The sequence below is a fragment of the Amphiura filiformis genome, chromosome 5 (genome assembly GCF_039555335.1).
Source record: "Amphiura filiformis chromosome 5, Afil_fr2py, whole genome shotgun sequence".
NCBI classification, from domain to species: Eukaryota; Metazoa; Echinodermata; class Ophiuroidea; order Amphilepidida; family Amphiuridae; genus Amphiura; species Amphiura filiformis.
Genome location: NC_092632.1, coordinates 77407975 through 77424823, shown reverse-complemented (window position 1 = coordinate 77424823; position 16849 = coordinate 77407975). Strand labels below are relative to the sequence as shown.

General features: G+C 36.1%; 1 protein-coding gene across 1 annotated transcript in view; it reads right to left on the bottom strand.

The window, feature by feature from the left end:
• LOC140152403 (ral GTPase-activating protein subunit alpha-1-like) overlaps positions 1-16454 on the bottom strand; it is a 210080-nt gene extending 193626 nt beyond the window's left edge. The window contains exons 1-3 of the mRNA XM_072174709.1: positions 16251-16454; positions 7646-7806; positions 1085-1142 (exon numbers count right to left, since the gene is read on the bottom strand). Of these exons, the coding sequence (XP_072030810.1) occupies positions 1085-1142; positions 7646-7806; positions 16251-16356 (325 nt within the window). The 5' untranslated portion in view covers positions 16357-16454. The remainder of the gene's footprint in view (positions 1-1084; positions 1143-7645; positions 7807-16250) is intronic.
• Positions 16455-16849: the final 395 nt, after the last annotated feature.

The following is a 16849-nucleotide window of genomic DNA, read 5'->3' as shown; positions in this document are numbered from 1 at the left end:
TATTTTTTTAAAGTTGTCTGAAGTAGGGCTTAATTATATGATATCATCATCGGAGAGGAACCTTTTTTTAAACAGATAGATAATTAATTATGGTAATATTCTTGTTTAAAAGCTCTCCCAAAACCACACCAATTTTGAAAAGATTTCCCAGACTGATTTTAAAAAGTCATGCAATATTAAAAAGGGCAGCAAGACCGGCTATGCAATATAAGGCAGTGCTATCCTATAGTGGTGAAAAATCTCTTGTGCGTGATAACACAGATTGCAATGAGTCGTAAAGCATTCAATACGTTTACAACAGTAGTTCCAGCGGCGGTTTCTTTTGTTCATCCCCTTTTTATTTTTGTCAACCCATTTTTTGCCATTTCATCCCCTACCCTAGCCTTTTGTGGCTTGTTTGTCTGCCTCCCATTTTATGCTCCCTCCCCATTTCTAACTGATGTGTATAAACTGAGGACTTTGTCAGGCATTGGAAATAAGCTTGAGATGAGTTGGGCTTTTGTACAAGATATTCAGGCTTTTATCAACACTTAACTTTGTATATTTTTCTGTATTAATGCTATTCATTCTCTTAATTTTCACTGCCTTGTATTTTATATGATGATAAATGACCCATATTAATCAATTTATCTTGTAATTTATACCTTCTTACACTTTTGCATCAACTGTGTTTTAGGGTCAACATTTTACGACAAATACAATCAATGCCAGGTTAAAATTAAACTGTGCCCTCTTTTTTCAACAGAACATTGCATCTACATGTAGGATATGGAGCCACGGCAAGGTGGGATTCTTTCTCTGGTATAAATACAAGATACAAAACAAACAAACAAACAAACAAACAAACAAAAATGCAAAACAACAACAACAAACATTACATTATTATCCTATCCCCTCATTTCAATTCCATGTACTAACTCTATGCTTTTGTTAGAATCAGTTTTGATAATTTCTACCAAATCACTGATCTATGCTTTGATCTATTTTTAAGTCTACTTTAAAACTGCACGGCATAGCCAATGGTAAATTGAGCATGACAAAAACAACAATTCAGGGAATACAATCAGACCCGCCATGTACTTACCTATACTGTGAAATTGCCATCCTGAATGGATCAAGTCTGGTAGATATAAAAAGATTTTCTGCAAGGAAAAAAAAACATCAACAATTCAATGTTTATTAAATAATAATGACAAGATGTATGTTGTTCATTATCATTTATAGAAATGATGGTCATTAAGGCACTTGAAACTTGATCCTGAGTTTGGCGTCCACCGCCCGCGTTATGAATTTTGTGCCGCCGTTTGAGATGTAAAATCTGAAAATAATTCATTATTTTGCAAATTACTACTAAACCAGAAAGAAAATTTGTTCTGCAAAATTTTTTAACCCCTTCAAGAACCATAGAGCGTGTTTCTACAGAGCCAAATACCGTTTTGGAAACGGTATGGAACCGTTAATCACTCCTGTGGAAACAGCCTCCAACGCCTTTTTGCAACGCCTTTTCATCGCCAACGGAAACCTAGTTGGAGTAGGTTTTTGCCGTTGACGAAGCGGGTAGATTTTCTGTGGAAACAGACCTAAGCGGTAACTTGCCGATTATTGAGCAAAATCAAACAAAATGGCTGTTAATCAACATGTTAATTGGACAGACGATATGACAAAAACGTTAATAACAGCCTGGGCAACATAACAAGTCCAAACTGTTATGTAAAGCCACAATTTATCCGTGATACGGAAAAACAGAAAAACTCACGGAATTCGGGGTTTGCTCACGGAAATTTGTAAATGCTACAAAATAGTGATAAACTGTGTAAAATGTAAAACTTTTCTGTTGATTTGCAAAATATAACAACAAAAAAAAAGTGATTATTTAGCAATAATCAACCATTAAACAATCCATTCTAGCATTAATTCTAGGCCTACGATGCAAGATTTTGGCCATACTATCGTAAAAGGTAAGACAAAATACACTTTTAAAATTCAGATTAAACGGTATGAACACGCCAACGGCAAAAACCTGTCTGTGGAAACAGCAGGTTAAACGGTCAGATAGCGTTACCCATTTAGCGGTAACTTAGCGGTGCTCCTGTAGAAACACGCTCATAGTCCGCTATAAATATCTGGAAAACACATTAAGTAGGAGCTGTGTTGTTAAGTTTGTTGGTATACATGTAGAGGTGAACAATAACTAAACATTGGCTTGATTATATTTTAAGCCTACTTTATTGGGTTACCCTTGAAAGTTTGCCTGGTCAACTGGATCCCTCTTTAAGAACTACTAGATGAATCAAGTTAAAAATGGCGTCTCGATAGTGTGTACGTCAGGTGCTGATCATCACTGAGTCAATTTTATTTTAATATGATCAATTTCGTGCCACCATGGACTGTAGAAACAGTCCATGATGGTTTTAATTTGGAACTCACAAATCGACAAAACAATCAACATGAACGAGGTGGTGGTGTAGGCCTATACATTGAAGATGGTTTAAAATATACTGTAAGAACTGATCTGAGCCAGGTAAAGCACCCTATGAATACTGAAACCTTGTTTATTGAAAAAGAGCGTAAAAAAAAAAAAATGTAATTATTGGCATTGTATATAGATCGCCAGATCAAGATATAAATGAGTTTAATCAATTTGCTGATAACATATTAGCCAATGTTACTAAACATGAAAACAAACTTCTGTATATAATGGGTGACTTTAATATTAATTTGTTGAATGAGGACATCCATACACCAACTTCTGACTTCATTAGTGTAATGACAAGTCACTCTTTGTATCCTAGCATTACTAAACCAACCCGAATTACTTCAAAATCAGCAATGCTTATTGACAATATATTTACTAACTCCCATACAAAGCAAATTGCTGGTATTATTCTAACTGACATTAGTGATCATTTACCAATTTTCATCTCAACAAATCTATCGATATATCAAAAAGATGTAACCCATACCAATGTAGAAGTTAGACAGATAAATGATCAAAATGTACAAGTTTTTAAAAACAAATTGAGTTATGCGTTGATTGGGATATTGTTTGCTCATCAGAAGATGTCAATGTATCATACACTTCCTTCCTTGATAAGTTTAATCAATTGTACGATGAGACTTTTCCAAAAAAGAAATTGAAAAAGCATACTAGAAAAAACAAACCAAAATCATTAAAAATATACAGGTTTTTGACACTTGCTCTATCCAATTATTTCAATTATACCTTTGGGATACCAGGGTAGACTAGGAGAGAAATCAACCTAGCCAAAATGTTTTTACCAGATGGACATTAGCTGACATTGTTGATGTTGTAAATAATTTAACTAGGAAAGACCTAGTTTTGACAAATTTGTGCCAAAAATTTATTTCATAATGTTCTGCATGATTGTTATTTTTGTATAAATGAGTCAACCCCCCCCCCATCCTCAAATGTATACGGAGAGGTTAGTACAAATTGGAGTGAAGAAGACTGGCATGGTATACTTTGGAATACATTTAGTTTGTTTTAAAACTTGAAAAACAAAAAGATAATTATACTTTTATAAATGTTTATGTGTTTGTGACATTATATTGCGACTGGCGATACCCAATTACAATGAACAAAAGCGCATACATGTAAGCATTGGTAAAAGGCCGCTGATAATGAAACCTTGAAAATAATGAATAATGAAATAGTTGCCTCATTATGAGCTGAAAAAAATGGGACGCTAAACTCAGCATCAAGTTTCAATAGCCTAATAAAACAAGAACTTGTGATCAAGGGAACAAGAGATCTTCGTCAAATTGGAGCCCATTTATGTCACTATTTAATCTATTAAAGTCCAAGAAAGTACCAGATGTGCATCATGGATTACGGGTGAACCACAGAATTTTTTTACAGCCTGATACTATAGAGATAGACCCCTGGGGGGAAGGAAAAATTCCTTTAAGTACTGAGTAAAGTTGTTGTTTTTTGTTTATCTAATTTTTCTTTAACCAAGTAATTATGACCATTACAATTTAAACCACTACCCTGAAGTTATAAATCCTTTTATTACTAGGCATTCAAAGCGAAATAAAGTAATTCACGTTGGCAACAATATTACTTTTCTGTTAGAAAATTTCTACAAACATACAATGTAGGGGCCTACACACTATCAATGAACTCAAACTTGAGATGATCATATGATCAGTCAGAATGTCCCTTTAATTCTTCTAATGTTTTTTTATTAAGTGCTCCAGACAGGACAATTTTGTTATTTCTTCATTGAAGCAGAAAAGTTCTGCGAATATACACATTATCAACTGAACCCGAACTTACAATGCTTGGGATGTCATGATATGGTCAGAATGTCCCTTTGATTCTTCTAATTTTTTTTAAGTGCTCTAGACAGGACAATTTTGTTATTTCTTCATTGAAGAAATCTGACCTTTTTTGTCCAACTCCCCATGGACTAAATATAGCGTAAGCCGAGTCAAAAATAGAACTTTCTGGATATTGCTGCAGGTTTGTAGCGAGGAAGCTGTAACTTTTCTTGAATAATGAACTGTCCCTAAGCTTATTGATCTCTGCTAGATCACTAACAAGAATTGAGGGGATGATTGTGTTTTACAATATCTTATTATTGACACTTAAAATGTCACTACCTTGCACAGTAATTGATTTCTGAACTAAATTACTACATGCAACTTGGAAAGATTAGCATGGAAATAAAATAAAATCGGTGTTAAAAGAACCAAATTGCACTACATTACAATGTAAATTTGGTCCTAATTTTGAGGATAATGTGAATGGGAGCATGAAGTACAATACAAACAGCAAAATAAATAAGGTACTAGTAGTAGTACTAGTTATTTTCACTCCTGTACATGTAGGCAGATATGTCATCATTTAAAGAACCTTTGATTACATGCAAAACATTAAAATGCCAATGACTTTGTCCCTTCCTTGGGTTTTAGATCAACAACGAAGTCTTCAGAGTACAGGTACTGGTATCAATAACATATATTTGTCTTTGCTTAGGATATGCAGCATGGGTGAAAAAATGGTACTTTTATTTGCTGTCTGTATAAGGGGTGCAATAATTATGAACCTTGGGGGGCGGGTAAAATTGGGGAGGCAAGAATTTTTGGCAAGCTAAATATGGGGTGGCACGTCAAAAGGGGTTAGCGAATTTTAACACACATAAATATGGGGCACCTTTTCAAGGCTAAACAGTATGGAATTTCAGAAACATTCAAATGTGCAAAATTTCCTCGCATTATAGGGCCTATATATTGGACCATATTTAAGGTTTGCAAATTATTGGATTCCAAAAAAATTGGCATGTGCAAAGGGGGAGGTACATGTACACTTTTTTGGGCAGGCTGAGAGGAGAGAAAGTAATTTTTGGCTGGCCAAGACAAGAGGGGAGGCAAGCAATTTTTGGCATGCTGTACGAAATTTTATTTCCCTGCTCATAATTATTGCACAGCTCCTGAAGCTTAATAGATATAAAATAAAATTGAATCATATCATAATTTTGAGGTCTGTACTATTCTGAAGAGATACCACAGTATCACTCCATGCATGCCAGTATCCAATAATACTAAAATGTATTCAGCCACTTTACCATAATTCATATCTCAAAAGAATTTTAATGAGCAAAACCAGTCAATGGCCCAGCCAGCCATCCAATCTATAAATTACACCATGAATTTGAATGTCACAATATTCTAATTCTATATCCAGGGAAGACGAGCGAGACAGAAGAAATAGTCATTAAAAGCAATACACTGGTCAATTATCTTCATCAAATATTACAGGAAATAAGAATGAGCCAGTGCAGTAGCGAGTAAGGAAGGGGAGGAGAAAAAGGCGACAAAGAGAGTGGGAGGTGGAAAGAAACAGACAATAATAAGGCACAGAGACACCACACTAAGAAAGAAAAAGAATAAAGAGAAAGACAGCTTAGTGAGCAAGTTAGAAGCAAAGATGACTAGAGTGAACACAGGAGGAAAGAGGCTCACATACCCATACTGGGGGAGGGGGAAGAATGAAAGAGAAAGACAGAGACACAATAAAAGAAGTAGGAGTTACATGTACAGAGTGAGAGTAGGAGAAAGTGAAGGAGAGGGGAATGGAGGGGAGAGGGACATATTTGGGGCCTTGGGGTTTATGCTACCTGGAAATACCCATTTATGGACCACACAACTCTGAGAGATGAAAGCCCCCTGAATTTTACCGAAACGGAGCACTAAATGACCACTGATTTTGATAATTTCAGCTCTAAAAGGTTGCTCATTCCTCACATAACTTTGTGATTTTTTCCACACAATTTTCAACCAGAAAGCCAAGAAATACCAATGATTTTGAACGTTCGCAGCTCTGAAAGACCCCCTTTAACCAGTACGCTCTCAGCTCCCAAAGACCCACCATCTCTGAATTCCAGAGGAGCATATCTACAAAAAAATTGATAAAGTGCCCCCCCAGGCGACATAGCTGCGAGCAAAGGTGAGATGCTGGGAGAAAGAGCGAAAGAGAGAGAAAATAATTTGCTACAATTAGTTTGTCCCTAACTTGTATCCTTCACCGTGTAGATCAGTGATTTCCTCTCATTGCAAGGCTAACTTGATTCAAGTCAACTGTAACAGCTACGCATCCATGACAAGCACCTAATTAATACTCAACTGCGTAGGTTCTTAACACCTGTGTTGTTGATACATTTCATATCACAGGCTAAAATACACATGTCACATCATATGCAAGCTCAATGGTGCAGATTTAACTATATAATTACAACTTTTAAAGATAATCCAAACTGTTGTTAGCAGTAAAGTCAATGTATCTAAGCAATCATATCATACGACTTTATGCATAGTACTGTGCACAATAATCATGTAGTGCGCCTCCCGTAATTAGCGCCCTCCCTGTGCACTTTTTACATTTCTAATGTACACCTGTTTAATCACGCTTTTTATTTTCAGTGCAATTTTGTATAATTGGGTACAAAATTGTTCAAGAATACCCATCTTGACACCCAAGTTTAATTGCTGTGACACTTAAGGAATTATGGAAACTTTCGGGCCTCATAACTGCTAAATTGTTGGTCTAAAGAATATAAAAGCATACATTTTTAGAACATGGCAAAGACTTGATGAATTCAAATCATATGTGAGGTCAAATTTGGGCAAAAAATGAGAGAATCCGCAAATTTTTTCGGACAACGTAACAAAAGAATTCTTGGGTAAAAACCATTTTTTATTAATTTTTAAAAACTAGATAAAAATATATTCACATTCCAACAAGTGGTATGCATAAATTATTAAAATTATAAAATATACTTAAAATCATGACTGTACAATACAATCATTTATTTTTTAATATGATCATTTTACGAGCTTGCTCGACGTGTGTGGGTTCGAGTCCCCGTCCCACCACTGTGTTACGCCCTTGGGCAAGGCGCTTTGCCTTGCTAGCCTCACCCCACCCAGGTGTAATAGGAAGCTGTAGTGTTAGGGGTAGACAGTTGTTGTACTGATGAACCCTGCGCCATTTTGGACATATTCTAATGACGGCAGAATAAATGTAAAGCACTTTGAGGCTGTTTACGGCATAAAGCGCTATATAAATATCTACAATTCTACATTTAGTTAAATTTTATTTTATTCATGTACAAACACTTACCTCCAGAATACAGAGAATTATGTCCAATTCTTCTCTGTCCCTCTTCTGTACTTTCTGTCGCAGATTGGCCTCAACAATAATGAAATTGTCATAGAACACATTGTAGATGTGAGAGTAAAACTGCTCAAAGAAGTTCTTGGTTTCAGGAGGTTCCGTGTTTTCTATTGAAACAATGAAATAGAAAAAATATTGTCATATTTGCATCATAAACTGCAAACATGTAAAATTCTAAAACAATATGTTCCAATCTTCTAAACATACTTTACTCAGGGGTTTTAATCATTTTATAAAGCACCTTTAACGTATACATCAGGGACTGCCTTTTTGAGGTGAGCGAGAGCAATCGCTCTCTACTGCTCTCCTTAAATCTGATATAGGAGAGTGATTTTTAGCTCTCCTTACTTCACCATTCTCTGCTTACATTCTATTGTAAATGCTCTAAACAGCTCTCCTTGAAGGCTCCAGAAGAGCTATTAAATGCTCTCCTGCAAATTCTAAAAGACAGTCACTGATACATTAATAGATCTGTACATATTCGACAATACATTTGTACACATACATTGTAGGGCAGAGAGCAATGGCTTATAAAACAAGGTGGTTCACAAACCCCTAGATCCCTGCAGGGAGGGCTGTGACGGAAACATAACATGGTTTTCTAACCAATGGGTCTCCTGCCACAGCAGTCTCAAAAAAAACCAGGCCACTAGTGCTGTCATTGAAATGTGTTTTTCTTGTCGATATGTTGGAAAAATTTATCGACATGACAACATAAAGGTACGCCCATGATTCGGTCGAGAATGTAAATGAAGTTGAATAAACAATCGTATATATTTAAATGCGTATTCTATGTATTAAATGCATGTAAGTTTTAGTACAAGTTGGTAAAGCTACTTACTAAATGCAAGACACAGGTTAGACACCATGGTTATTTTAAACATTTTTAGTTAATTTTACCACTATTTAAGTACCATAAGTACCATGTGTCATAAACAATGTCGATAAAAGCTGTAATCCGAATTTTATGTCGACATCAGTGCACTTTTTCTGATGTTTGAAATAACAGCACTAACACAGGCCACTTTTTCAATTTAAGGTGGTACGAAAGGCAAAATCAAGTTGCTCTGATTGAGATTAAAATAGACTTGTTGCAGAGAGATATGCAAAATAATCTTAATTCTAAAATTTGAGCCGTCGGACAAGCGGTTTTTGAGATATTGCTGTTGAAAGATTCTTTGTATTCTATTGTTTTTGCCAATATATTGATGAAGTTAATGAAGAAAATTGGCAAAATGTGCTCATTAATATTAATTTTTGTCAATATTTTCCCAATATTTTATGAATAAACCTTCATACTACTTTTACCTTTAAGAATTTTGAGCTGAAACTTTGCCAATGTGTCTCTATGACCTAAACCTTTAACATGTGATTTTCCCACAAATCTAATTTGCATATTTGCATAATTAATTAGCCTTAAGTATAATGCTAATTAATTATGCAAATATGCAAATTAGATGGGCGGGAAAATCACATGGTAATGTTTTAGGCCATAGAAACACATTGGCAAAGTTTCATGTCAAAATCATATAAAATAAAAGTAGTATGAAGGTTTATTCATAAGATATTGGTATAATATTGGCAAACATGAATATTCATGAGCACATTTTGCCAATTTTCTCATTAACACAAATAATTAATACAAAGAAACTAAAAACATGCATATCTTGACAACCGTATGTCCGATTTCCTTCAAACAAAAACTATTTTGCTCAGTGTATTTAGCTTAACTTATTCAATCTATTCAAATGGTTCTAAATTCAGTTTCTGTTTTCCAGAAACATTGTTTCGAACCCCCTTAACCCTACTTGACTTCATTTGACCTTTGACTCCTGACACATAACCCAAATTCAACTATTGCCTACTGTATGTACTTCAGAATCAGATACATCTATGCTGCAAATCTTAACACCCATACTTGCTTAAATCAAGAGATATTGGGTTTACAACAAGGTACTTTATACATTGTAGCAATTTGACCCCATTTGACCTTCTACCCAGAGTGACACATGACACACCTCCGAACACTACCACTGCCTACTTGAGGGACATCTATACTGTGGAGATGGACAACCATAACCACTTATAATTAGATCAAGAGATACCACGTTTACGAGGTAGGGATGCACATTTGAGTAAAAAACATACAGGCATTATGAGTACATAGTATGTATCTTGTAAAATATATCTTCTTATTGCACATTAATCCAAAAAAGTATATTATCATTACGTTGATTTTTAAATAAATATTCGGGATTTTTGGTTGTTTTGGCTAAATTCAAAATTAAAGATGCTTCATGTACATTCATATGTATTCACCTGTCTTAAACAGGCTCTTGGGAAAGTAGAAAAACCTTATTGTGCCTACCTAGGCTTGGTACATCCTAACACTCACTGCACATTACATAATAAGGGTATTTGGCTGAAGAGGACTTTCAATACACTGAAGCCTGCCAGAGCTGACCATGATTGACCAACACGGCACACCATATGAAACTTGTTGTACTCTTTGGCCATTGCTTTATCAACTCCGTTTTCAAACCTAATTATGATTTCATTTTCAGCACAGACAACAGGTTGAGCCTTGTGAGTTTCGTCTCTTGTGCCAGTCTTCCTATCGTCCATCCTAAACAGGGATCTTGGAAACTTGTACATTTGTATCTCCTCATATCCTTAGTGTAAGCTACAGTTGATAGATTCAGTTTCTTTAATCTCTCCTTATACAGGGACTGCCTTTTGAGGAGAGTGAGAGCAATGGCTCTCTACTGCTCTCCTTAGATCTGATATAGGAGAGTGATTTTTAGCTCTCTTTAGTGACCATTCTGCATTCTCGCCTTACATCAGGGACTGTCTTTTGTACTTTCCAGAGGAGCGTTAAAACACTCCCCTGGAACTTTCAAGGAGAGCGGCTGTAAAAAACTCCCCTGGAATAGTTTAGGAGAATGGTGGAGCGGTTTACATGGTTTAGGAGAGCAGTTTTGAATATTTAGCAAAATGTTTAACAGTTTATTACATTATTATTATTATTATATTGCTTATTTATCAAGTAATTATGACATGTCTACCAACGTTGTATTTTGTTACAAATTTGGTCCCATCAATCAGTGGCATAGCATCATACATGTACATGTAGGTGCGGGGGGGCACTTTAGGTGCACTAGTGCAAGCGCTCGCTCTCGCACGCCTCAAAAGACAGTCCCTGCTAAAATTCTATTGTAAATGCTCCAAAGCAACTCTCCTTGAAGGCTCCAGAAGAGCTATTTAATGCTCTCCTGCAAATTCCAAAAGACAGTCCCTGCTCATAAGACATCTCCTTCAAACTTGGAACAATCTTGGTGCATTTGTAGCTCTTTGTTGTACCTTCTCTATTAACTGGGCGTCTTTGTCAAGTATAATGGATTCCTCTATGCTAATAGTATTGGCGTAATCAAGGTGTGGTCTTACTAATGTCTTGTAGAGTATCTTCAGAATCTCCTCATCCATGAAGTCAAAGGTTCCACAGATGATTCCTACCATTCTATTGGCTTAAAATTAGCTACCATGGCTGCATGTTTACTGAAGGACAAAGAAGGATCAAATTTTACACCAAGGTCCTTTTCTTCCTTTAACTTCAAGATCCTGTTTGATACCTTCCTCTGACATTGTATGCATAACTCTGCAGTCTGCACTTGGATGTACATTAAATTTGAGTTGCCATGTATTCGACCATTCACTAAGCCTGTCCAGGTCTTCTTGGAGCTGCTTCCAATCATCATGTGGGTGAATACCTACATGGATCAAATCCATGGGTTCCTACACTCTGAGGGCCGATGACACATATGTGACCCCTCGGCACAACTGAGCCCGGAAGTCGCCAATCATCATTTTTGAGATTTTCAACCAAAATATTCTGCTTGAAATTAGCTTTAAAATGATGTATATATCATGTCTATAGTACTTGACATTTAAGTAGTGAAAAATCAATAAAACAGTCAATAAATCCTTTGTTTCCTATTGTTTATTGTTAAGTTAAATGGAGCATATCTCAATAGTGGCACTGGCGACATCCGGGCTCAGTTGTGCCGAGGGGTCACATATTCGATGGGTGTAGTGAATACCTTCGTGCCATCTGCAAAAATGTTCAAAGCTTTCCGCTACATCTGCCAGATCATTGATAAAGATGACGAAGAGGATTGGGCCCAGCACACTTCCTTGAGGAATACCACTGTACATCAGCCCATGTTGACTGGCCTCCATTTATGTAATTCTTTGTTTCCTGTTGGAATACTCTCCACCCACTTCGGCAAATTTCAAGCAATACCATATGCTTTGGCCTTTTTGAGCAGACGCTGGTGGGGTACACTATATAGAAGGCTTTGCGGAAATCAAGATACACAACATCAATCCCCCTTCATCTAGACCAATATTAATAACTTCATCCAGATTTCCATAATCTCCAAGAGCTGAGTGACACAAGATCTTCCAGATCTGAAATGATCCTGGTCATTTAAAATACTTAGCAAGTGGTGATCATATTTAGGTACTCCATACCCATGATAACTTGATCTCTGATAATAGATTCCAACAGTTCTACATACGTATCATGGATTCATGTTTTGTTTTGCAATTGATGATGCATCAAATATTGGCTGAACATTTTTGACGAAAGTCAATCTTGTACTATCAGTACCGTACTGGTGCATGGACATTTTGCAGGACATCATACTATTGTAGGACTTCCTACATTGTATAATAGTCAGACAAAGTTGACCTCAATAGTAGGATAATCCTACAATAGTCAGACATGATCCCTAAACCAGCCTACCAGCACTAAACTAAGCTTTGGCGCATGCTCTAAATAGCTCCATTGTATTCTCCATGTAATTTAACCCAGACCTAGCTTGCACCAGTACATCTTAGTCCTGCCAGCAAGACTTCAGTCTTTATCATAAACATAATGACATCTACTGACCTGAAGTCTTGCAGCGGTACATAGGGATGCACTGTACGTTTAAGAAATCCAAACTTCAAGCATCAAGAAATATACCTTGTATTTGTCAGTTTTACCTCAGAGATGCTGTAGACCCTCTCTACACAGTGTAGAAACATCACAAGTAGAATGCTGCTCAATATGATAAATCCAAATCATGAAAATCAAGACATTTTGCAGAGCAATATTTTGACCACTTTTGCACTAAGTAAATTACTCCCATGAAGATTGCAGGTTTTGCCAACCCTGGGAATTTTGAACCCACCCAAAAGATGAGATCAATGTTGATCAATTACCTCAACTTTGGGAGTAAAGACTAGTACAGTGGGATTAAAATCATCCAAGCACGCCCAAACCCTGGTACAATGGGATTAAAATCGTCAGTGCATGCCCAAACTGTCCTTGAGAGAGTTCCTCAGCTGCATCCTTAGAGCCCAAAATGAGCCCACATATTGTGATGTTTCTTATTTGTGGAAAAGATAATAATAGAGTGAACTGTAACTCTAGGTACGACGAGTTACAGTTACTGGAACTACAGTACATCTTAGGTTGCGAAAGGTTCCAAGTAGAAAAAGCAAGATTATTTGTTGTAAAAATGCAATGAAATCATGTTCGCTATTCTTTAAAATGGGAAGGTATTAAAGGGGGGTAACCCTATTGGTTTTGGATATGGATTGTCTTTAAAATTACATAATAATATCAAATATCGCCTCCTTTATGCTGCTTTGTGAAAAACGAGAGCATTTTCAGCGTAAATGTGAATAAATAGCCAAATTTGCAATCCAATACCTTGGTATCGTGAATTGCATTCTGGGCAGGCAATGACGAATGCTGACATACTGTACAATGCCCGCCCGTATTGAAGGGAAAATGTTTTTTTTTTCGTACCGTTTCAGAAAAAAAGGAAACAAAATATATTTCCCCTTGCAATATGTACATTTCAAATGAATATAAAAAAGTTTGGGTAAAATGGAGAGGAAAAACCCTTCCGAGACCGGGTTTTGAACCGGTACCTCTCGGTAAAAAACAAAGCGCTTAGTCAATTGAGCTATTTAGCACACCACGCTTACCGTCGCCGTTTTCATAACTATATACGGCGCACCGTCTTGCGGTGACTGATATTTCGTTCATAATTCCCTCCCAGAATTCCAAAGTATTTACCATTGTTTACAAACTGGTATGTATACCTGTAAAAACCGCTGTGATTCATGATTTCTCCGAAATACATCGACTTGGGCGTCAAATTTCAGGATAGTAATGAGAAAAATAGTATCTATTATGTGATACCAAAACCTCATCAACAATGAAAAAAATCGGGGATGATGCTGTCGATCGGGTTACGGACCTTTAAGTGTAAATGTTTACTTTCAAAGAAAATAGCATTTTAAGTTACCAAAAGCTGGCAAACATCAAGTAGGTATGCTAGGTGAATTCAAATTTGCCATCAAACTGCATCATTTTACATATCAAATTAAAGCCCTTGAGTAAAGAAAGCCAAAACTGAAATCATTTTTGTCATAGCACTTTCCGTAACAAAGTTACATCTTGTCGAAGATTAACTTTCATCAAAAAGATTCTGCTAGCAAAATTCCCCAAAACAGCATTTAGGGGTGTTTCTAGATCTTAGTCTCATGGCGATAGCAGCTTTTTTTAATGGAACTGCTATCAAAATCCTCTAAAATTCCATGTGCGACTTTGATTATCCCCATAAAAATCATATATTTGGGTCCAGTGAAGTATAGAAAACATATTTATGTAGGTTTCCTTCACCGACCTGTTCTCGAAAAAAATTCAAATTTCTATGTAAATATGCATTGTGTTTGGGCCCCGGTCTAGGCGAATTTCGCTGACTAGCAAATGTGTTAACTAAGGTTTGCCTGGGATACCTACATCAAGAATTTGGACCAAGACTACTCCAGTCAAATTAAGGGACATCTTTCTATAGTAGGACAACAAAATTTGAGAAAATTAGTTGAAGTGGGTAAAAGTCTCGCTATTAAAGGATTGTCCAACAATAGTAGGACAAAGTAGGGTACTTTGTCCTTCAATAGAATGAAATCCCACAATAGCAAGATGTCCTGCAAAACTGACCAGCAGTAGGCCTAATGACTAGTATCTGTATGCTAGGTGAATTCAAATTTGCCATCAAACTGCATCATTTTATATATCAAATTAAAGCCCTTGAGTAAACAAAGCCAAAACTGAAAACCTTTTTCTCATAGCACTTTCCATAGCAAAGTTACATCTTGTCAAAGATTGACTTTCATCAAAAAGATTCTAGCAAAATTCCCCAAAACGGCATTTCGGGGGGTGTTTCTAGATCTTAAGTCTCATTATGATAGCAGCTTTTTTTAATGGATCTGCCATCAAAATCCCTCTAAAATTCCATGTGCGATTGTCTTAATATCACCATAAAAATATCATATATTTGGGTCAAGTGAAGTATAGAAAACATATTTATGTAGGTTTCCTTCTTCGGCCAGTTGTTTTAAATGTCTATGTAAATATGCATCGACATTGTCGGCAAATTTGGCTGACTAGCAAATGTGTTTAAAACTATAGGTTTGCCTGGCATACCTAGGCCAGCCCTAGTATAGATAGAGTCTATAGACTATGTGACAAGATGTACATAACTAACTTTGACTTGTTTCGGAACACGCTATGACTAGATTGTTTTAAGTTTTGGCTTTCTTTACGGTTTGAATTTGTCTTTCTTGAAAATCAAAAATTTATTTTAGATTTTTTTTCTCTGGACTAGAGTCAGAGCTCAAAAGTCAAAATGCAATTTTATTTTTAGCTACATTTAATGTGCAGTCGGTTCAGTAGATGTACATATCATATGTATAATGTACCCTTCCTTCCTTCCTTCCTTATACGTGCTTACCTCAAATGGTTGAGTATCAACGCACGGGCTTTACGTGCACAGTTTTACCTATGCACGATCCTGGAACCTAGGATTGATTGCAGATATCAGAACCGGGATGGTCCCCTTCTCTTTTCGAATAGCTCTGACACTTAACGTGCACAGGGTTTGACTCTTCCTGTACACGGGACCAACGGCTTTACGTGACTTCCGAATCATGGACATTGCACATACACTACCTATATCTGCACGTGATAGGCAGTGTATGGGGCGAAAAAATTCAATTAAATTCTGAAATTAAATTACTGAACCTAAATTCTGAAATTACTGAACCTAATTGAAGGATTCCCGACCATATAGGAACTTTTTGTACATTGTACATGTAGATGATGTTGTCCTACAATGCATGAATGTACTTCCGAATCACGGACGAAGCACATACACTACCTATATCTGCACGTGATAGGCAGTGTATGGGGCGAGAAGAAATTCTTCAATTAAATTCTGAAATTAAATTACTGAACCTAATTGAAGGATTCCCGACCATATAGGAACTTTTTGTACATTGTACATGTAGATGATGTTGTCCTACAATGCATGAATGTATCATTTTATTTTTAAAAATGCACTGCATCATATCACTATTAATATAGTATTATCAGTGCATGCAAATTGCAATGGCCAATGCCACAGCAGTGCAATACACGAAAACAACTTACCCAAAACTACACGGAGGTGTTTTAACCTAGTAAGCGCATCTTTTCTTGGATCCAAGACCTTCTGTGAAGATTTCTTCACATCGCCATGAGGTTTCTTGCTGAACATGACTGGTCCCGCTAGTAAACAGCAAGTATTAAGCCTGTAAGCAGCAAGAATTTATCCATAAACAAGCCATAGTTTTCTGCCTAAAAAAATAATATCAATGGCTGCCACGCATGCGTAATTTCTGCTTCAAGAGGGCGAGGATAATAAAACAAATCTTTTGAAACAAATATTTCTGAAATAAAATTTCACACACGATGTTCTAGGTTTTGAGTCTATGTAAATGTTCAGTTATTGTATATTCAATAATATTGAAAACATTAAAAATGTATTTCATTTTACGAGGCTGGAGGTCATGTTGTTGGGTCACATGTGAAAATCATGTGATCAAGAACTTTGAACAGTGTTTTGAATTTTTTCCCTAAAATGTATAAAAATGTGATAAATATTTTCTTACTTTAACCGTTTACTAAGCTCAAATAAGACACTATATTAAAATACAGCACAAATAATTCTATTTATATTCTAATTTATGTAAAAATAAAACATTTGTTTG